The sequence below is a fragment of the Schistocerca gregaria genome, chromosome X (assembly GCF_023897955.1).
Source record: "Schistocerca gregaria isolate iqSchGreg1 chromosome X, iqSchGreg1.2, whole genome shotgun sequence".
Lineage (NCBI taxonomy): Eukaryota > Metazoa > Arthropoda > Insecta > Orthoptera > Acrididae > Schistocerca > Schistocerca gregaria.
Window position 1 is genome coordinate 638,362,989 of NC_064931.1, and position 24,303 is coordinate 638,387,291.

The following is a 24,303-nucleotide window of genomic DNA, read 5'->3' on the forward strand; positions in this document are numbered from 1 at the left end:
CTCTCTTCGCGCAATCTCTTAGTCGTAGAGAAAAAATGAATAGGACTTTTTCTGTAGGAAATTGAATGTCGTTTAATTTTGTACTGGGACACGTTTTCTCTGGAAGCTGCAGTTTTTGAATTAAATGTGTTGTATCTCGGAAACCATTCGGAATAGGGCATATGTCCATTTGAAGTTTTTTAGTCAGGATCACTGTCACTCCTTCAGGCATGTACTTTTCCTCCTGACTCACTCTTTATGTATCTATGGTGTAATTTTTCAAATATATCACACCAAAATCGTTCATAGATATTAAGTTACCACCGACGCAGTATTTCCAATGAGTATTTCTCATACCTAATACATTCATCAAAATAGCATGTTAGTTTATAGAATGAGATAATAATAAATGAGGTAGGAAGAGCGCCTGAAGAGGCAATAAGAAACATATTGACAGGGTGCTAATAAACTGCCATCTCTGTACACGTGCATGATCTCGAGAAAATAGAGAGTCACACAAAAAGAATGTTATAGGTATGTTATGTCCAGCGCATTTTAGTTATGTACCATTCGTATAAACACTCAATTCTTAGCTATAGAATTTTTTTCTGGGGAACACATGCCCAAAATATGAACATCGTTTTCAAATGACAGGAAGAAGAAGAAGAAGAAGAAGAAGAAGAAGAAGAAGAATCATAAATAGTAAGTGGGCTCTTTGCAGAGACATGCTCAAAACCTTGATGAATTAAATTTCCCCCTCAGATACGCTCATAAAAGAAAATTTCGTAATGGCCAGTACTGTACAAACAGCTCTATTCGTGACCAGGAACAAGACTGGATTTACACTAAGCAACAAAGAACAAACATAAAACACAAAACACTACTTTCTTCCAATGAATAAAATTCTATAATGATATGCCTAACGATATTTAAGAGGTTACAAAAGTAAATTCCAGAAGAGTTAATAAGTTCCTCTTAAGGAATACACTCCACATCTGAATGATTAATGGAAATTGGAAATTTGTGGTAAGATCTTGTGGGACCAAACTGCTGAGGTCATCGGTCCATAAGCTTACACACTACTTAATCTAACTTAAACTAACTTACAGTAAGGACAACACCCATGCCCGAGAGAGAACTTGGAACTCCGTTGGAGGGACCAGCACGGACTGTGACAAAGCCGCCTCAAACCGCGCTGCAAATGACTACTGCACTTAGCCAACGCAGAGTAGGGTTTTGGCAAAATATGTAACTCAATTGAATAGTTATAAAACGTCTCTTTCATGTCACTATAAATTTTTGCTCTGCAAGGATTTGTTCTGGAAAACTATATATCAAAGTTCTGTAATGGATTAAACTAATAGCTTGTTCCCTTCTGGAGTTCAACATCCTACTCATTATGGAGAGATCCTGACTCAGTTTCTCTGGCAAACTAAAGGGAAGTTACGGTGCACAAAACGGAAACCAAATGTTATCAATACACCAGACAGCGTCATACACTGCACCACTGAAAAAAGTGTACTAAGGCTAGCTTGAAGGGAGATAAAATTGCAGATTCTGCAAGAAAAATTTCATTCCAGTAGGATCACACTCATGTTACGCAGTGCAACGAGTGTAGTTCTGCTGAAGGAAAAAAAAGGAAGGGAAGCTGGAGAAAAGAAAAGAGGAGAGGAACATCTTTTGAGCACCAAAAAATGCAAATCAAGAAGCTTTTGATGTCAGTCTGTATATCTAAGTATTTTATTGCTATTTCTTGAACCTTCGTTCTTTTTCCTGCAAAATGCACCTTGCATAGCAGTTTACATGGTAAGAGCACTGAAATTGTGCACATACTATATCATCTAACAGAAGAATCAAATTGCTCAGGCTTTTATTCGTTATTATTTTCAGATAAGTTTGAAATTACGACACATTCGAGAAGCATATGCAGTGTAATTCTGCTACGCTCTTGACATTTTGTAAGGATATACAATAAATTTCGGTATTACTCTATAACTGTAACAGTTACAACAACGAAATTTTGAAGACTACTCCTGTCACCATAAGCAAGTGATTTGAACTTTAAAAAGCTGGCATAATTTCGCAGTTTGTACGGTACCATCAATAGCTTAGGTACAAAATAAATTCAAACCTTAACTTCTGCAATAATGGGACTTACTGCGTTCTGAGCCATGCCAGTGTCAGCACCTTCCTTGGAGGCAGACCGAACATCTCATTTCTTTTTAAATATTTGTCATAAAAACACCAGGGAGGAAATGTTCTGGGCAGGTGAACATTTATTTTTATCCACTCATTTGCACCAAGGCACCTCTTGTATTGATCAATAACATCTTTAGGCAGAAGATGATATAAATAAGCAGAAGATGATATAAATAACATCTCACATACAAAATCAGTGTTGTTCTTGAGGCTGTAGCTAACCACAATATCCATTTCGTCACCGATCTCCCATGTTTTGCGTGGAAAGACGGAATCTCCCCCCCCCCCCCCCCCCCTCTTTGTTCAGCAGTTCATTTACACAATTTCAATCGCAATGATGCACAATGAATCAAGTGACAGGTATGACAAATCATTTATTTATGTGGATGGCTGTGTTTAAATAGTGCTAAATGGCCCAGTTATTTAAATTGTAGTACAACAGGAAAAATATTTTATTCTCCTTTGAGATGCAGTGTGTTACCAGTGAAACATTTTTAAATTTATATTTTTTGTTTCTAGAACAGTTGCCCAGAAGAAACCAATCTGGCTTAGCTCTACAGTTTGCTTTGCTGTGTCAGACAATTTTAAGTCATTAAAACAGAGTTGAAAATTTATTCTTTTGCTATCTCTGCATCAATTTAATTATAACACTTGCCATATGCAGAAGTCCTTAAAGTCTTTGCTTATGTATATTATTGAAGGTCTTTCACCAAAGAGTAGGTGTTAACCTAAAATTGAAACCTTCGGGACTCCATTTGCGATTTCTCAACAGTTATTGACATTTTCTCTCCTTCCTGTTGTTGTGGTCTTCAGTCTGAAGACTGGTTTGAGGTATATGTCTATGCTACTCTCTCCTGTATGAGTCTTCTCATCTCTTCATAACTACTGGTACCTATGGCCACTTGAACCTACTTACTGCAATCAAGCCTTCATCTCCTCTACTATTAGTATCCCCACACTTCCCTCCATTATCTGGTGAACTTGTCTTGAGATGTATCTAATCAATCTGTCCCTAATTTTAGTCAAGTTACGTCATAAAGTTCTTCTCTCCACAATTCCATGCAGTACCTCTTCATTAGTTAGTCGATCTATCCACACAGTCTTCAACATTTTGCTGTAGCGCCACATTTCAAAAGAGTCAATATTTAAATTTATATTTGATGTAAACAAATTTCTCCTTTTCAGAAGTATTTTTAATGTTATTGCCAATCTTAATTTTATATGCTCTTTACTTCAGTTGCCATCAGTTTTGATTCCCATATAACAGAACTCGTGTACTAATTTTAGTGTCTCACTTCCTTACCAATTTAATTCTGCATGGCCTGCATTAATTTTAGTACACTCCATTACTCTTGTTTATTTTTGTGTATATTCACTGTATAACCTCTTTTCAAGACACTCTATTCCAGTCATCTGGTATTCCCAATCCTTTGCCATCTCTGACAGAAATACATTTCCATCAGCAACCTTAATGTTTATATTTCTCCTCCCTGGATTTTAATTCTCTTCTAAATTTGTCCTTACCTGGTAGTTTTCCTTTGTATGAGGGTGTACTGTAGGCTACAACCCTGGCTGACTCACTCTTTTAATTTCTGTCTCCCTTTAATGTTCTTTGACTTTTATAACAGCAATCTGGCTTCTCTAAAAGTTGTACCTTATCCTTGTTAACTTCAGAATTCCAAAGAGTATATTCCAGCCAACAAAAGATTCTGCTCTGTTTTATTGGAATTATTGAGCAGCATTTTAGCATTAGTTTCATTAATTGTGACTGAAACCAGTAGTTTGTAATATGATTAATTTTATAAAGTTTAAGTTTCCTGAGAGACAAGCCTTCAAAATACCAACTGATGATGTTTTGTCTTTCAAAGGTTGTAATATTTGTAAATCAAATGTACAATTATGAACATAAGTTAAAGGATCTTGTAGATTCACAGAATACGTGCCAAAATATTTTCACTGCTTGTTGCCCTGGCAACATTGTGACACACAGAGAGATGACAAATGTAGCAGGAAACCATCTACAGACAATGATCGTCCCTCTGCTAGTGCCATACAGAACATTACTGCATTACAGGATGCACAACAGCTCACCATACTGTGGAACAGACCATCCAGCATAGCTTCTCCACAGTGAGATTTTAATGTCTAGGGAGCGAACCAGCCACTCTAGTGCTATTTTGTCCTCGTATTTGAGGTTCTCTTGTCCATCATCCATGTAATGAAATTCCACTCCATGCCCACTATGAATAAGATGCATTTACTGTTTCAGAATGTCGTTCTTACAGACCATATCATTCACATACCTCCATATGAGAAACATGCAGTGAGTTAATTTTTCTTAACATTATGCTACATCGAACAAGAACACAGATTTTGCCAGATCAGTCCTTGCGTATTACAGATGAACAGACAACGAGCAGCCTTCTCCAGAATAAACTGAGACTCATTGAAGAACATAATGTTAGTCCACTGTTGTTCTGTCCACTCACTGTGGCCAAGACTCCATGTTTGCATCTGGCAGGTTGCTAAGAATGTAGTGCTACTTCTTGAATAGGTAACACACAGTCTTTAGGAAGGGGCGTCTGGTCCCCAGCCCGAATCCGCCCGGCGGACTTGTGTCGAGGTCCGGTGAGCCGGCCAGTCTGTAAATGGTTTTTAGGTGGTTTTCCATCTGCCTCAGTGAATGCAGGCTGGTTCCCCTTATTCTGCCTCAGCTACACTATGTCGGCAATTGCTGCGCAAACAAGTTCTCCACGTACGCTTGCACCACCATTACCCTACCACGCAAACATAGGCGACACACTCGTCTGGTGTGAGACGTTCCCTGGCGGGGAGGGGAGAGGGGGGGGGGGTTCCGACGGGGACCAAACCGCACAATAATCCTGAAAGAGTGGTTTGGTTTGGGGCGGCGGAGGGGTGAAGTGGACAGCAGTAGTTCTCGTGGGGTTGTGGACCACTGCGCCTGCAGCAGAGATGGAGCCTCCCCGTTGTTTCTAAGCCACCAGTTAACATACAACACACAGTCTTGTGGAAGGAAGATGTGTGACTTGAGAGACTGTCAAGAAGAGGTCCATGGAGAGTCTGTGCTGATTAAAGGCCTTTGGGCACTTAGGCTGGATGACATAGGAACCTTTTCTTCTGCTTTGAGCTGATGCTTGGGCAACATTGAACTCTTGATTTACCCCACACTGACTGCAACCAGCCTCTATTATGGTAGTGATCCCTAACAAAACACTGTCACCAGACTGTGTCCTCTTTGTTGTGTTGGTTCCCTGCAAATCAGATACTGTCTGTTAAATGTCTGCAGTGCATAGTGAGAACCAGTACACCCGAGACATCTACCCCCGTGGACAGTTGCAGATCTTTTAAGTATTCTTGTATTGGTGTATCAATATAAATCTTTAGTCTTCAGTGTTATTTATTTATATATCTTGAAGATCCCATAACTTGTGTGCATGAGTGGATGAATGGCTTAACCCTGCAGTACTGCTACCTGTAATACAATAAGTAAATTATTTCTTACTTCAATGGGGCACTGCTATTGTTCATATAAGTTTCTTAAATATTATGGAAAAAGATGATAATCATTTACATCAAATCACCAAGTCCTCTCAGATCATCTGGAAAGCTGCATCTTTCCCCTCAAGTCGGTTTGTATTTGTCATTGTCAAAGTTATTAACAGTGTGTTACTGTTGTGAGAAGTCTTTTCCCATTTCTTTCATGTTCAGTCTGCATTGAAATTTTCAGATAACCTTATACCTTCCCAGTGATTTGCTGCAAATGACAGGCTGAAGAGCAAGTGTAGAACAGGTCCTTTATAAACATTCTCAGAGTTTCCTGGTTCTTGTATCTTACAAGTCAAAGTTCAGTAAGATCTGTTCTTTAGTAAATTCCAAATTCTGTTGACTATGGGAGAATAGTGTCCTGCGTACATAACATTAATACTTGTTCCATGGATCATGGCCATGACATTTCATAATGATGTGGAATGTGTCAGTTTAACATAAGTTTTCTTTACATAACATAATTTTTTCTTATTTTGTCAGTTATTACTTAATATCTAAAAATTTGTCCATTGGGTAGTTGTCATTCAGAAATTATTTTAATTTTTTTTATGTTGGTTGGTATCTGTCAGACTTTTTGTACTATTTGGCAGACCTAAGATTTTTGTGGCACCATAATTCACCCCTTTGTGTGCCAAAGTCAGATTTAACTCAGAATAGTGAAGATCTCATACTTTCTTCTAGTGTTTTAGCTGTACACTTAGCTAGTATTTTTTTAAAATTTGGATGGGTTATTAATAACAAATTTCATAAGTGAATATATGTATTCCAAAGGTGCTGTAAATATCCCAAGCTCCTTAAATAAATGTCTGTAAGGTGATGTTGGGGGGGGGGGGGGGGGGGGGGCGGCTCTAACTATTATTCTGATCACATGCTTTTGTGCAATGAATACATTTTCCCTTAATGATGAATTACCCCAAAATATGATGCCATATGAAAGCAGTGAATGAAAATAAGACTAATTTACTAATATGTTCATCAATAAAATTTCCAGTCACCCTAATAACATAAGTAGCTGAACCTAACCGTTTCAGTAGATCATCAATGTTATTCTTGCAATTCAGTTTCTCATCAATGCAAACAGCCAGAAATTTGGAATATTCTGCCTTAGCAACAGACTTCTGTTCGAAGTCTATATTTATCAATGGTGTTATGTCATTTAATGTACAGAATTGTATGTACTGTGTTTTCTCAAAATTTAGTGAGAGTCCATTTGCAGAGAACCACTAAATAATTATAATAATTTTCTGAAAGGCATTATTTACAATTGCCTCAGCTAATTCTTGTTTGTTGAGTGTGATTACTATACTTGTATCATTAGTAAAAAGAACTAGCTTTGCATCTTCATGAATATAGAGTGGCAAGTAATTAATACATATTAAGAACAATAAGGGGCTCAAGACTTAACCCTATGGGACGCCATTCTTGATACCTCCCCAGTTAGAGAGCTCTCCTAATGTTTACAGTCTATCTGTACTATTAATTTCAACATTCTGCATTCTTCCAGTTAAATATGAATTAAACCATTTGTGTACTATCCCTCTTATATATCAATATTTAAGCTTATATAGAAGAATTTCATGATTCACAGAGTCAAAGACCTTTGAGAGATCACAAAATATCCCAACGGGTGATTTACAGTTATTCAGAGCATTTAATATTTGATCAGTGAAAGTGTATATAGCGTTTTCCATTGATAAACCTTTCTGAAAACCAAATTGACATTTTGTTAATACTTAATTTCTACAAATATGTGTAGCTACTCTTGATTACACCACTTTTTCAAGAATTTTTCATTAAAGTTGTCAGAAGTGCAAGTGGATGGTAGTTGTTAGCATGAAGCCTACCCCCTTTTTTATGAAATGGTTTAACAATAGCATACTTCAGTCTATCTGAAAAATTTCCTGTTTCAGTTAGCTACTACATATGTGGTTGAGGTTCCTCCTTATGTATTGGGGACAAGCTTTTAGTACTCTGTTGGAAATGCAATGAATCCTATGCAAGCTTTTACTTTTGAGTGAATTTCAATTTTATCAAATAGCATAGGAAGTGCCTCTTCCATATACAGCTGTGCGTTTTCTAATGAATAGCTGTATCCTGTTTTGTCTACAACACTTAAAAAATGAGTATTAAAAATATTTTCTATTTCTGACTTTTTGTTAACAAACTTTTCATTGAGTCTGATGGAGCTACAGTCTTCCTGTGCTCTCGATTGCCCTGTTTACCCTTTCACAATATTCCAAATTGTTTTAATTTTATTATCAGAGGTTCTAATCCCAGACATAATGCACGTACTTTTGGACTTTTTAATAACTTTTCTTAATAGAGTGCAGTGGTTTTTATAATGTTTAACTGTTTCTGGAGCATTACTCCTAGCTATAATATACATTTCCCTTTCCTGTTTACAACATATTTTTATCCCTTTAGTAAGCCATGGCTTTTTAGATACTTTCTTACAATTAAGTTTCACTGTTTTCTTAGGGAAAAGTTTTTCAAATATACTCACAAAGGTATCATGACATGATTAAATTTGAAATTAGCATCGGGTTTCCTGGACACCTCATCCCAGTCTAACTGTTGCAAGCTTTCCCTAAAAATTGCAGCTGTTAAATCATTGACTGAGCACCCTATTTTGAGGGATTGTTTTGCATTACTGTATCGAGCTGTACATCATGATCAGACTGACCATTCATAATGGGAAAAGTTTTTATTTGATTAAATGTGTCTTGACCTAAACAGTTTACCCCACCAACTGTGGACCTTGCAGTTGGTGGGGAGGCTTGCGTGGCTTAGTAATACAGATAGCCGTGCTGTAGGTGCAACCACAAGGGGGGGGGGGGGGTGCAACAGTATGGGTGATTGACTGATCCGGCCTTGTAACATCAACCAAAACGGCGTTGCTTTGCTGGTACTGCGAATGGCTGACAGCAAGGGGAAACTATAGCTGTAATATTTTATTTCCCAAGGTTATGCTGCGTTTACTGTATGGTTAAATAGTAATGATATCCTCTTGGCTAACACATTCCATAGGTAAAATAGTCCCCCATTCACATCTCTGGGCAGGGACTACTCAGGATGGACGTTGCTATAAGGAGAAACAAAACTGGCATTCTACAGATCAGGGCGTGGAATGTCAGATCCCTTAATAGGGCAGATATGTTAGAAAATTTTAAAAAAGGAAATGGATAAGTTGAAGCTAGATATTGTGGGAAATAGTGAAGTTTGGTAGCAGGAGGAACAAGACTTCTGGTCAAGTGAATGCAGGGTTGTAAATACAGAATCAAATAGCAGTAATGCAGGAGTAGGTTTAATAATGAATTAAAGAAATAGGAATGCGAATAAGCTACTACAAACACGATAGCGAATGCATTAATGTAGCCCAGATAGTCACAATGCCCACGCCTACCACAGTAGTACAAGTTTATATGCCAACTAGCTCCGCATATGAAGAGAGTGCAGAAATATATGATGCAATAAAAGAAATTATTCAGGTAGCTAAGGGAGACGAAAATTTAATAGTCACAGGGGGCTGTAATTCGATTGTAGGAAAAGGAAGAGAAGGAAAAGTAGTAGATGAATAGCTGAAAATGGACGGGGAGAGAGGGGGGGGGGGGAGGGTAAGGAATGAAAGAGGAAACTGCCTGATAGAATTTTGCACAGAGCATAATTTAATCATAGCTAACACTTGGTTTAAGAATCATGAAAGAAGATTTTATACGTGGAAGAGGCCTAGAGACACTGGAAGGTTTCAGATATACTATATAATGCTAAGACAGAGATTTCAGATCCAGGTTTTAAATTGTAAGATATTTACAGGGACAGATATGGACTCTGACCACAATCTATTGGTTATGAACTGTAGATTAAAACTGAAGAAACTGCAAAAAGGTAGGAATTTAAGGAGATGGGACCTCAATAAACTGAAAAACCAGGGGTTGCCGAGAGAGTCAGACAGAGAATTAGCAAATGATTGACAAGAACAGTGGAAAGAAATACAGTACAAGAAGAATGGGTAGCTTTGAGAGATGAAATAATGAAGGCAGCAGAGAATCAAGTAGGTAAAAAAACGAGGGCTAGTAGAAATCCGTGGGTAACAGAAGAGATAGAGAATTTAATTGATGAAAGGAGAAATACAAAAATGCAGTAAATGTAGGTAAAAAGCAATACAAATGTCTTAAAAATGAGATCAACAGGAAGTGCAAAATGGCTAAGCTCGGATGACTAGAGGACAGATGTAAGGATATAGAAGCATATATCACTAGGGGTAAGATAGATACTGCCTACAGGAATATTAAAGAGGTCTTTGGAGGAAAGAGACGCACCTTTATAAATATCAAGAACTCAGATGAAAACCAGTCCTAAGCAACGAAGGGAAAGCAGGAAGGCAGAAGGAGTATATAGAGGGCCTATGTAAGGTACTTGACAGCAATATTACGGAAATGGAAGAGGATGTAGACTGAGATGAAATGCAAGATATGATACTCCATGAAGAATTTGACAGAGCACCAAAAGACCTAAGTTGAAACAAGGCTGTGAGAGTAGACAACATTACATTAGAATTACTGGTAGCCATGAGAGAGCCAGCCATGACAAAACTGTTTCATCTGGTGAGCAAGATGTGTGAGGCAGGTGAAGTACCTTCAGACTTCAAAGAGAATATAATAATTCCAGTCCTAAAGAAAGCAGCTGTTAACAGGTGTGAAAATTACCTATCTATCAGTTTAATCAGTCATAGTTGCAAAAAAATAATGCGATTTCTTTACAGAAGAATGAAAGAACTGGTAGAAGCCAACCTTGGAGAAGATCAGTTTGGCTTCTGTAGAAATGTTGGAACACGCAAGGCAATACTGCCCCTACGACTTACCTTAGGAGATAGGCTAAGGAAAGGCAAACCTACATTTCTATCATTTATAGACTTATAAAAGACTTTTGGCAATGTTGACTGGAATACTCTCTTTAAATTTCTGAAGGTGGCAGGTGTAAAATACAGGGAGTGAAAAGCTGTTTACAGTTTGTACAGAAACCAGATGGCAGCTATAAGAGTCGAGGGGCATGAAAGGAAAAAATCGATTGAGAAGGGAGTGAGACAGGGTTGTAGCATATCCCTGATGTTATTGAATCTGTATATTGAGCAAGCAGTAAAGGAAACAAAAGAAAAATTTCGATTGGGAATTAATATCCATGGAAAAGGAATCAAAACTTTGCGGTTTACTGACAACATTGTAATTCTGTCAGAGACAGCAAAGGACATGGAAGAGCAGCTGAGCAGAGTGGATAGTGACTTGAGAGTAGGATATAAGATGAACATCTACAAAAGCAAAACAAGGATAATGGAATTTAGTCATATTAAATCAGGTGATGCTGAGGGAATTAGATTAGGAACTGAACCACTTAAAGTAGTAAATGAGTTCTGCAATTTGGGGGCAAAATAACTGATGATGGTTGAAGTAGAGAGGATATAAAACGTAGACTGGCTATGGCGAGGAAAGCGTTTTTGAAGAAGAGAAATTTGTTAACATCAGGTATAGATTTAAGTGTCAGGAAGTCTTTTCTGAAAGTATTTGTATGGAGTGTAGCCATGTATGGAAGTGAAACATGGATGATAAACAGTGTGGACAAGAAGAGAATAGAAGCTTTTGAAATGTGGTCCTACAAAAGAATGCTGAAGATTAAATGGGTAGATTATTTAATTAATGAGGAGGTACTGAGGCTGAGGAGAATTGGGGAGAAGAGGAATTTGTAGCACAAGTGGACTAGAAGAAGGGATTGGTTGCTTAGACACATTCTGAGGCATCTAGGGATCACCAATTTAGCAGTGGGGGGGGGGGGGGGGGGGTAAAATGGTAGAAGAAGACCAAGATACACTTAGCAGATTCAGAGGGATGTAGGTTGCAGTAGTTATTTGGAAATGAAGACGCTTGCACAGGACAGAGTAGCATGGAGAGCTTTATCAAACCAGTCTCTGGACTGAAGACCATATCACCAACATCTATCAGTGTGCTGCTTTGCTGTACTACCCAAGTAATAAAATCAATAACTGACATCAGACTGAAGGAGCAACGTAATACTTCATGGTAAAGGTTTCTATCAGACTCTTTCAGAAAATCTACGGTGAAATCCCCACAAACAATAATTTGCTTCCTTCTGTCTGACAAATAACACAACAAAGAATCCACGTTTTTCAAAAATTGCAGAAAATTTCCCAGTTGGGACCTATACACAACTACAGTTATAAAATTACCAAAAATTACCATTATCTCACATGTAGATGCTTCTGTATGTTGCTGTACACGATTTTTTTTTTTCTAAATTTTTCACACTATGCTAAATATCAACATTTATGGCAACTCCTCCTGTCTCTGCAGTGTCTCCACTTACACGTGCTGAAAACTTGTATCAACCTGCAGTTAACTTTCCCTTATCTGTGACTGTGCGATATTCAGAGAGGCATAGTACTTGTATTCAACCCTCAGTTTCTGAATCTCCTAAACAAGCAAGAAACACATATACTTTGTTTTTTAATCCACTGATATTCTGATGCAATAGACTAACATTATTTCTCACTGTACATTTATCAGAATCTTGTGATATTTTAACATCTCTAGTACTTGCCTGTCTGTGCTTTTCATTAAGCTTAATTTCATTCAATGTTTAACCACTGGACACTGATCTTAGCCTAAAAAAGAGGTACTCTCATGAGTTTCAGTGCTCCCCCTTAAAGACTTTGCTATCATTCCAGCCAATTTACCATTCCCTATTATCCTACTGAGATGCAGGCCATGGCTTGTAAAAGTCCCACCTACCAATAGCATCAACAGGAACCAAACATATGCCTGACAGAGTAGCTGCCTGAAGCAATGGACCTAGCTCCATATTGGCCCTCCTGACAGAGCTATTTGTACCACATGAAAGGAGGAACCAACCCAATATTTGTATGGTTCATTACATATGTTATTTTCACCTGGTCAAACTCCTTATTGTAGTCCTGATCCATATCAATACTATTTCCTGCTCCACCCACTATCACAACATGATCCTACTGTGTAAAACCCTTGCACAACGATCCTACATCCTCCACCATTTGGCTAAGACATGCACTGGGCTTGAAAAAACTAATAAACTGGTACCTGTCATGTAAGTTTTTGTCCCCACACCTCTTCCATGGCTACTACCTAACAACAGAACTTTCTTTCTACTTTCTAATTCTGCTGAAACATTTGGTTTCCTGGTGAAAGCCTGTTGAGTATTAACTACACTTACCTGAGCCTCTTCCTTAGTTAACTGAGGTAGCAAGGCAAATCTGCTGTATGTGCCAGTGATGGGACTGTCAGATACTGTTCTCTTTCTGTGGCCCCTGTTAATTGTTACCACTTCCCACCTGTCTTCGCCCTTTTCCCCCCTAACCTCATCCGTTTCTCCCTAGCAGTATCCAGTTCAGCCTTAAGGGCTCTAATCTTCCCTTCCTGTTCAGCTACTTTCCTATCCCTTGAACATACTTTGCAGTACCATGGAAGAGACCCATTTACTTCCCCAACTCCCATGCCACTACAGTCCCTCCCTCCCAATGTAACCATCTGTCCCAACAGCTGCATATACCCCACAACTAGCTTTCCTACTGTAGCTCAAACACTTCATGCGCATGGTTGTTTACAATCTTTTTATAAAATGTATCTGGACAACAACAGTAATGTTTTATTAACTACAGATCACACGAGTCACTAAAGTTATGTGGAACACTAATATGTGTGTATATTATCAATATAGTAATGTAATGCACTTAAGGTTAAAACCTAAAAAAATTAGGCCTAAGATTGTATTTGCGCAATACGGAATTTATGCCTTTTGAAAAGAAATAAAAGATAGACCTTAAAACCTTTAATTCGCTGAGTAGATATGGCACTACTAAACATATGAGTAATGCAAACAAAACATGCAATTCCCAGAGTAGATACGGTACTACTAAACATATGTGTAATGAAAACAACCTAAATTCTTTGAAACAAGTGAAACTATCAGTAGATACTATGAAATAGACTCTAATTAACTTCCTTATGGTTTAATATTAACTTAATTGACAATTGTTATAGAACTCTCTACTTCTCTTTATGAGCTCAATATTCAAGTGTGTGCAGTCTGTGCCAGGGCTATCACCAGAAGCCTATTGTTGGCCTCTGTTGTTACTCTCCAACTATTCAACAGCTGCTTATGGTGCAATGAGCTTATGAAATCAACTTTCTTCCTAAGTTACCCCTATTCCATATCACTTCTCCCTCATCCATAGAACGAGCACATAGGACTTCAGAATTTGTTGACAAGCCCAGCCTTGTGGAAGGAGTTGGGGTTCAAGTTAATGTGTTCCACAAGAACTGGAGTAACATCATTAATGTGTTCACTTAAACACATACAGGTTAATTTTCTATCTGAAGAAACAAAAACAAAAGTTATTCCAAATTATTAAGGTAGACAGCTTTAACATAGTATAATCACTGATGTAAATAGGAAAATGTCTTGGTCACATTTTCCAACTGTTTCATAGGTATTTTTTGCACAAGAAATTGTCCAAAGAGATGATATCCCAATAAATTGAAGGAACAAGAGTTTAATGAGAGTTTGAGAGGGAGCATAAGGCAATGTGGGGAATCAAATGGGAGAAATGAATACAGTAGGAAACAGAAGGGTAGTCTTGAGAGATGAGATACAGAAGGCATCAGAGGATCAAATAGGTAAAAAGGCAGGAAATTGTAGAAATTCCTGGATAACACAGGGGACATTTCACGTAAGCAGAAAATACAAAAATGCAGCAAGTAAAACCTTCAAAAGGGAATACAGGCATCTAAAAAATAAGATTGACAGAAAGTGCAGAATAGCTAAACAGGAATTGCTAGAGAACAAATCCAAGGCCGTGAAAGCATAGGAGCATGTATAACTAGGAAGATTAAAGAAACCTTTGGAGAAAAGAGAATCATTTATTTGCATATCAAGAACTCAGACAAGCCAGTACTAAGCAAAGAAGCTGAAAGGTGGGAAGAATATGTAGAGGGAAACTAACATGAAGACAATAATATAAAAAGAGAAGAGATAGCTGGTGAAAATGGAAAAAGAAATATAATACGGCAAGAAAAATATGACAGAACACTGAAAGTGGAAACAAGCCCCGTGGCGTAGATGACATTCCCCCAGAATGTGTGAAATCCTTGGGAGAGCCAATAATGACAAAATTATTCCACTTGTTGTGCGCAATATATGAATCAGGTGAAATACTCTTAAACTTCAGGAAGAATGTAATAAATCCAATTCCAAAAAAGGCAGTTGCTGACAGGTGTGAATACTACCAAACAATCAGTTTAATAAGTCATGATTGCAAAATATTGACACAAATTATTTAAGAGAGGAATGGAAAAAACTGGTAGAAGCTGACCTCGGGAGAGATCAGGTAGTGTTCTAGAGAAATGTGGGAACATGTAAGGCAATTTGAACCCTACAACTTACCCTAGTAGATACAATGAAGACAAATACATACACATTTCTAGCATTTGTAGATTTAGATAAAGCTTTTGACAATGTTTATTAGTTTACACCCTTTGAGAATTTGAAGGCCATGGGGGTAAAATACAGGGAGCAGAATATTATTTTTAGCTTTGACAGAAATCAAATTGCAGTTACAGGAGTTTGAAGGACATGAAAGGAAAGCCATAGTTGAGAAGGGAGTGAGTGTTGTAGCCTATCCCCAATGTTATTCGGTCTGTATATTTCACAGGCTATAAAGAAAACCAAGGAGAAGTTTTAATTAATATTCATGGAGAAGAAATAAAAACTCTGACATTTTGCTGATGGCACTCCAATACTGAGAGGACTTGAAACAGCAGTTGAACAGAATGAGTAGTGTCATGAACAGAGATTATAAGATGAATATCAACAAAAGTAAAATAAGGGTACAGGAAGGTAGTCGAATTAAATCAGACAAGCTGAGGCAATTATGAGGGGTGGGGGGGGCTTCCAAAAAGTTACACATGCGGTCCGATGCTAAGACCATGGTGTAATGACAGTTGCTCATTGTCAGAATGGAGTACACATTCTGGTTTTCCTGTAGACACAGTTCTACTGTCTTAAGGTTAACAAGTGCATCACAGTGTGCGAGTGAAGTGGTGTGGCAGGTGGTAATGTACTCCAAACTTGATGTGCATGGAACAGTAAGTCTTGTGGACAAAACATCTAAATTGCACACAGGTTCACCGTGAAATTCTGGCAGTATATGGTCCAAAATCAGTGTCACATCCAGCTTTATCGAAATGGTGCCAACAATTTGATCAACACAAACATGGGTGATGCTGATAGGGAAGAAAGGTCACTCTTGCATACCACAGCAAGCAGTGTCAAGGGAGTAGAGGGACTGATTTGCAGATTTTCCAAATTTGAAGGCATTTACCCAGTGGTTCTCGAATGGCTCCATGATCAAGGAGTGGATTTCTACCGACAAGGAACTGAATGATTGATAGAATGTTCCGACCATTGTGTATGAAGGCTTCATGACCATTAAAACATAGTGCAGTGCATCTGTGTCACTTTGCAGTTTAATGCAGCATTCAATAAAAGATACCTGGCGTGCCATAATAGTGAGTAACTTATTTTTTGAAGTCCCTTTCTAGCATAGGAAGTGAGACATGAATGGTAGTAAATGAGTTTTGCCATCTGGACAGCAAAATAACTGTTGATGACTAAAGCAAAGATGATACAAAATGTAGATCGGCAATAAAAACTGTAAAAGAGAGATTTGTGAACATTAAATATAGATTTCAGTTCCAGGAAGTCATTTCTGAAAGTAAAGGGAGAACTTATAGGAGATATTCTGAGGCAATAAGGAATCATAATGTGGCGACATGTGGGAAAGGAGAGTGATGCGTAAATTTGTGTAAAAATTGTGATATGCCAGAACATCATGACCACGTACCTAATATCCAGTATGTCCACCTTTGGCATGGATAACAGCAGCAATGTGCACTGTGGCATGGAAGCAGGGAGGCATTGATAGATCACTGGAGGGATTTGGCACCACATCTGCACACACAAGTGACCTAACTCCTGTAAATTCCAGGGAAAGGGGCAGTGAGCTCTGACACCATGTTCAATCGCATCTGATATGTGTTCGATTCGGTTCAGATCTGGTGAGTTGCGGGACCAGCACATCAAGTGGAACTTGCCACTCTGTTCCTCAAACCACTCCATCTCACTCCAGTCCTTGTGACACGGCACATTATCTTCTTAAAAACTGCCACTCCATCTCACTCGTGTCCTTGTGACAGGGCACATTATCTTGTTGAAAACTGCCATTACCATTGGAAAACATGATCATCATCGAGGGGTGTACGTGGTCTGCAACGAGTGTACAATACTCCTTCGCTGTCACCGAACCTTACACGAGCTCCACTGGACCCACGAATGCCATTATGTTCCCCATAACATAATGGAGTCGCTACTAGCTTGCCCCCATCCCACAGTACAGGTTTCAAAGAGCTTTTTTCTTGGAAGGCAACAGATTTGCACCCTCTCATCAGAATGATGAAGAAGGTATTGTGATCCATCAGACCACCAACCACTCTGCTGCTGCACCAACATCCAATGCTGATGGTCTTATGCCCATTTCAGTCATAGTTGCTGATGTTGTGGTGTTAGCATTGGCACATGCATGGGTTGTCAGCTGTGAAGGCCCATCTTTAGCAGTACTCTTTGGTGCACTGTGTTCAGGCACTCTTGTACTCTGCTCAGCATTAATGACAGATGTTAGTTCTGCTGTAATTCACTGTCTTCTTGTTTTACCAGTCTGCCCTGCCCACAATGTCTGACATCTGTGATGAAGGGTGGCCATCCAACCCCACGATATTTTAATGTGGTTTCACCTTCTATTGAAGACACTCACCACAGAATTCCTTGAACACCCACCAAGTCATGCAGTTTCCGAAATGCTCGTGCTGAGCCTCCAGGCCATCAGAATCTGAACTCGGTCAAACTCAGATAGATCACACGCCATTGCACCTTCTCAAAACGTGTGTGAATTGCTAAGGGACCAAACTGCTAAGGTCATCATTCCCTAGTCTTACACACTACTTAAACTAACTTAGACTAACTTATGCTAAGACCAAACTGCTAAGGTCATCAGTCCCTCGTCTTACACGCTACTTAAACTAACTTATGCTAAGGACAACACAACACCCATGCGCAAGGGAGGACTCAAACCTCTGACAGGGGCAGTTGCACGAACCGTGGCAAGATACCTTAGACCGCGTGTCTACCCTGCATGGTGCACCTTCTCCATTCGTCACATAGACTACACACTCATTGATAGTACATGCATCATGTATGTATCTAACTAGCAATCATTCCTCACCAGGTGATGCTGCTATCACCTGGATGGGTTTATATCAATAGAAAGTTGGTAGTCATAATCTTGTGGTTGATCAGTATATGTCCACTCTACTTCCAATTGATAGATGAAATAGTAAAGTCAGTCATTTTACAATTAGCGTATGAATGATTTTAAACTACATGCTATTTGTCCCTCACACCATGTATGCTTGTCTCTATGTAAACTGAGATTTTTAAGGCAAAAAAAGAACAGTGCTGTGATTACAGTGTTGGAGAATAATTTGTTGCTGAAAAATAAATCCAGCCTCAGACTGACTCTTGCCAAAATTGGAAATTAAGTGTGAAGTCAGTCTGTACAAGCATTTCTTGTCAATGTAATAGTGCCCAGATATGTTAGAAATTTTATGTTCATGAGGGACTCTTTTATTTTAAATACTTTTACTTTGGCTAGGACTAGAGAGTTGGGTACACATCCACAGATGAGTAAAATGAGTCAATAAATTTTTTGTTCATTTAGATACAATTCTATCTGATTAAATTGTGTGTACCATAGTATAAAACTTTGTACTTTTAGCAGTTCTGACTGATTGTAATGGTGTATTAAGTTGCAGTAAAATCTGAAAAGGGCCAATGTGTGACCAAAATGAGTAATAATTATCTTCATATTATAAATATAGTTTTATCTAAAATAAGAAGATATAGTAACTAGAGAAATTTCTTCAGAAAATATACGTCCTATGAAGCAAAATAAATATTTCACTGTGCAGTGCAGTGTGTATGTTTTGAAGTTGCCTGGCAGATTAAAACTGTGTGCCAGATTGGGGCTTGAACCCAGAACCTGAGCACTTGTGGGAAATGCTGTTGACAGTTTAGCTGTATAGGCCTCAAGGGGTCAGATGAGTCAAAGAGAATCCCTTTCAGTATGATATTTGACTTTTACTGCCATTCTGAAATATCTCTTTGCACCCTTCAATGGGGCTTCTTAGTTTGCTGCTGCCATCACATCATATAGAAATAAATGATTGGAAGATGCGTAATGTTTACAGTACTGTAATAAAAAATTCAGAAAATGACTCATTTGTCTGTACCATAGGAAATAGTGTTGGCACGCTCACTCAGCTTAGGCTCCAGTGAGGTGGGTGCAACAAGCATTTATACATTTACTGTATTTGAATGTACTAATAACTCAGATGTACAGCCAGTTTGTGACCTGAAGACTACTACTGAGACAATAGAGAACCAGAGGGTTCCCACTGGACTTCCTTGGGATACTCGTGTCGGTACCTTTGTCTCCAACAAACACTCGCCCACTGGGACAGTATACTGTATTCTATTGCTTAAAATGTCTTTGAGCCACTGTCATATCTGACAAGCTATTCTGTATGCTCAGCCTTTATGTTAACAGTGTGCATGGCACTGTGACTGATACTTCCAAGACAGCTAGCAATATGTGATCTGCCTGTGCCTTTCATCCATGGTTTGCATGATACAGTACGAGAAAAGGACATGCTCTGTTTTGCACAAATGATGCTTAAAAATTTGTGCTGAGTTGTGGACAGAAGCTATTCTCTCTCAAAGAAAATCATTATGTTTTAACTTAGAATATGCTCAAGAACTCTACAGCAAGCTGACATTAAGGCTATTAGTCAATAAAACCTTTTCCAGTCATATTGGACTTTGTGAATGATGAAAGATTCATGATAAACGCAAGCTAAATAAGGGACCAATGCTGAAGAGTACTGTTTGTTAACTGAGTTGCAGTTCTAACTAGACCTGCTGACTTCTTTGTTTTCACCTCCTTCAGTTGCTTTTCATTGCAAGGTATGCCACTTTTTATGCTCTATACAGGAGTTCATGTGGTTGTCAAATGATGGTGTCTCTGTATAATACTGTAGGAATGATTTTTTAAACACAAAATTTATATTTCAGTTTGTCTTTTGTTACCTGTTTTGTCATGCTAGTCTGGTTGATGAGTGACTGAATAGAAGACTTTATGTAGAATCATAATTTTCTACAATTCTTGGCAAGATAATGTGCTTATGAGTTATTGTAGAAGTTTTTGTATGCTTCATACTTTGATCGTTTCATAGATAAACAAATTTCAACTATCTTTTTCCTGTCAGCATTTAGATGTTATTTTTTGAACTGACAGTCCAATAATCTCCATAATCCTCTTACTTGGCACATGCTTCTCCACTGTGCCATTTACAATCAGTTTAAACTTTACCCATAATTGCTCTATGTCCATCATATTGGAAGCAAATAATATCCATTCATTCATTCATTCATTGTGTACAAGTAGGATGCTAACAGCTGCTTACCTGTTCTTTCCAGCATTAAAACTCTCCTAGCCATCTTGATGGATTTAGTAACTTTAATAACTACCTTATCTGTGATAACATTGTAATTGTTGAGCCTTGTGTCTGTACTAAAACTGGTGATAGGGTCAGGCCTGTTTATAGCTGCGAGTTCTAAAATATTTCCGTTGCTTGTGGGTTGTAGAACTAGTTGCTCAAGACAGTTTTTGGAGAAAGCATTCACAGTCTGCACTCAGTATGTATAGTCCCCTCCAACTAATATTTCATAATTGGAGTATTTCTGTGCTACTGAATGTAGACCTTCATTGAATGATTCTAGACCTGTTCAAGCAGAGTGGAGTGACTGGTAAAAATATCCAAAGAGGGTGTCTCCTCATTTTGTTTAATGGCGAGTGCAATGTTGCATATCGTCATGAAGCTAAGTACAGGAAATCAATCGAATGTTCTGTAAGGGAAGGATAGTGAAACATAATGTTCCAGTTACCACAATGATATTAGCTTGTAGTATTATTGTCGGAAGCTACTACGCGCAATTATCACACAAGGTACAACTTTGAGAGGAGTGCTGTTGAGAACCAGTGAACAGTTTATGCTTCTAAATGGTGCTGAGGAATACGATCAAGTTTCCCAATCCTTTCTTAACTCTAAAGCTGTGTATTAAGACTTGTTTCCATTCTTTTCAATGTTTATAATAATAATAATAATAATAATAATGATGATGATGATGATGATGATGATGATGGAGTGTTGAAACACAGTGTTTAACATTCTGCTCCTTTTAGTTGTTAACTGTTTTTCCTTTTTGATGTCAGTGGAAGCTGGAAACAAATGTGAACTGCACATCCACTGGTCATTTCTTCTTGGCTTTCAAAAGCCCTCGTTTTTGTGGCTTGTGTCTAGTTTGTTTTTGGACCTTGCGGTTTTTATGTGAAAACTTTATATTTACTGGTCTCTTTAAGTAGTTTTGTGGTTGTGTTGGTGTTCTGTAAAACTTGGTTTGCTCCACATTTACATCCTCTTACAAGCTCTCTGCATCTAGTGTCAAATGTTCTGTTGGTTTGCTTTATGTACATTTTGTCACATGTGCTGTGCTTTGATTGGTGAAGAAACAAATTGGCTGCCACAAACACTTGCTTTATGGTTTGTTGTTTTTTAATATATAGAGAATCTGACTGGGTGGTATTCTGATAGCAGATGACTTGCAGACAGTGTAGAAGTCAAACCTGACAGATTGTGGCACATTTTAAATAGTGAGGGAGAACTTATTTTCCCAGAATGGAATGAGATTTGTTAGACATGGCCATTTAATGAATCAAATCCCCAGTTGACATGCCATCATACATGTAATAATTGTACAGTTCCTCAAATAACTGTTTTTTGATCAATTAAAGTTGTGTAATGTTGTTGTTGTTGCTGCTGCTGTTGCTGCTGCTGCTGTCATATTCAGTCCAAAGACTGGTTTGATGCAGCTCTCTATGCTATCTGCCCTGTGCAAGCCTCTTCATGTCTGAATAACTACTGCAATCTATGTCCTTCTGAACCTGCTTACTGTACTCATTTATTGGTCTCAATCTGAGATTTTCACCACCACCACCACTTCACTCCAGTACTAAATTGGTGTGCCCTTGAATGTCTCAGTGTCCTATCAACCAACCCCTTCTTTTAGTCTGTTGTACCACAAAATTATTTTCTCCCCAATTCTTCTACAGCACAATATTTCAAAAGCTTATATTCACATATTGTTTAAACTGTTTATCATTCACATTTCACTTTCATACAAGGCTACACTCCAGACAAATACCTTCTGAAAAAGACTTCCTAACACTTAAATCTATATCATCTCCACTTTGGCCATCATCAGTTATTTTACTGCCCAAATAGCAAAATTCATCTACTTTGTGTTTCACTTCCTAATCTAATTACTTCAGCATCACCTGATCCTTTCAAGACAGTGCCCATTCCATTCAACTGCTTTTTCAAGTCCTTTACTAGAATTAAATCCCTGAACTTTGATCCCTTCTCCAAATTGTGTAGTAAAGTTACAATAATGAATAACAAAAGGGAAGAAGGCTTTTAGAAGCTGATTGTTGCAAGGAAGATGTTCCAGGACAGATGGAATACTTTTCTCAGAAATCAGTCTGTTGTGATTCGATAAACAACAAGAAGTTGTTCCTTAAGGTGAGACAAGATTCAAACAACTCTTCACAAAGAGTAGGCATTGGATGCCTCCTGCCAAGAAGACAACTAGCAGTATATATTGTAGAATTAAATTATCATTCCAGGAAAATATCCTATGACTATGAACTCACAAGTATATTTATGTGAATTATTTTTCGCAGAAGCCGGCCAGCTTGACCCGCAGTCTTCCGAGGCAGATCAGCAACTACCTCCAACAAAACATCGCCGATGTGGATGATCGCATTCGTAATGTGGTCAGCCCAGGCTTCCGTCCCAGTGAAATTGCTGACAAGGACTGCAACATCGAGCATGGGGCGTGTATGGAGCCCCGTTGTCAGAGTACACACCCCAAGGATCAGTCTCCCCTCAAGGTGCAGGAAGTGGACAGTACCATAAAAGAATTGGACTCTGTGGTCAAACAACGGACAGATGTTGTGGCCAGGTTTTCAAGTAAAGTGATAAGTGGTAGTGGGCTTTCTCAGGAATTACCCAATGCTATGTTATTACCTCAGGGTTTGACTGACACTTTCAGACATCCCAGGATGGCAGCCACTGATGATGAGGTGGCCAGGGCATCAATCAGGAACAAAGAAGATAATTCGGCTGTGGAAAGCTGTCATTGTATTACTGGTGAAAATGTTAAGCAGCACCAGAAGACATGTTGCAAGGGATTTTTACACCAGGGTGTAGCTAGTGATGAAGCTCAACAGCAGAATGTGACCACCAGTGGTCGTTTACAATGTGAACCAATGAATGAAGCAAGTTTGCACCAAAACAGGAGCAGTGAGGCTGGTCATCAGCAAAAGGCTTACAATGGTTGGATCCACCAGAGCATGATTGATGATAGTGCAACACGAAGGGAGGCTACTAATCCTGAAAAGCTTCATGTGGAGCTGAGAGAAACTGATGTGCTGCATGGGGATGTGGCTGGTACTGGCACATCACACAAGGAGGTAATACATCATGCAGTACACCATGGAAAAGCCAGTACTGCTGGTCCAGGTGAAAGGGCAACCAACAGTGACACTTCATGTGCTGTAGTTGTCAGTACTGGTACATCATACGGGCAAGCACTCAGCAATAAGACACAACAAAATAAAGTAGATAATGGTGAGAAGTCCATCTGTGAGACAACTAAGGAGAGTACGCCTCATCAGAAGGTAACTGATAATGGGAAGCTGCATGAAGAGGTGTTCGATGGTGGTGGGACGCATTGTGAGCAAGCCAGCTGTGACAATACATGCCCGAAGATGACAAATGAGAGCTTGATGCATGTAGCTGTTGCTGTTGAGCAAGGGCTATCTCAGAAGAAAGCCGACAAAGATGTTTTTTGTGTGGATAGTCAGTCACAGAATATAGCTAGTGAAGAGGATGCACCATCCAGAAGGAATGCAGACAAGACTGTACCAGTTCAGGATGTGGACAGCAAAGACCAGCTGAACAAGGGAGTGAAAGAAGAAGTTAAGTTTTTCCAGGAGATGAACAGTGAGAGTCAAATGTGTGGGGAAGCAACTGATACAGGCCAACTGTCATATGAGGTGGCGAATGTCAGGGGGGACCATATTCCTCAGGTGGATGATGAAGCTCACATAGACTGTGTACAGCGTAAGGAAGTTGGTGAAGAAAACCCATCAAAGAAGATGGACAGTGTGGTAAACACAAAAAGGCATACAGAAGAGGTAAGTCTGATAGACAAATCTTATAG

General features: G+C 38.7%; 1 protein-coding gene across 1 annotated transcript in view; it reads left to right on the top strand.

Moving 5' to 3' along the window:
* Positions 1–24,303, top strand: part of LOC126299246 (uncharacterized) — a 389,842-nt gene that overhangs the window by 205,266 nt on the left and 160,273 nt on the right. Inside the window, exon 3 of the mRNA XM_049991034.1 lies at positions 22,760–24,277. Coding sequence (XP_049846991.1) covers positions 22,760–24,277 — 1,518 coding nt within the window. The remainder of the gene's footprint in view (positions 1–22,759; positions 24,278–24,303) is intronic.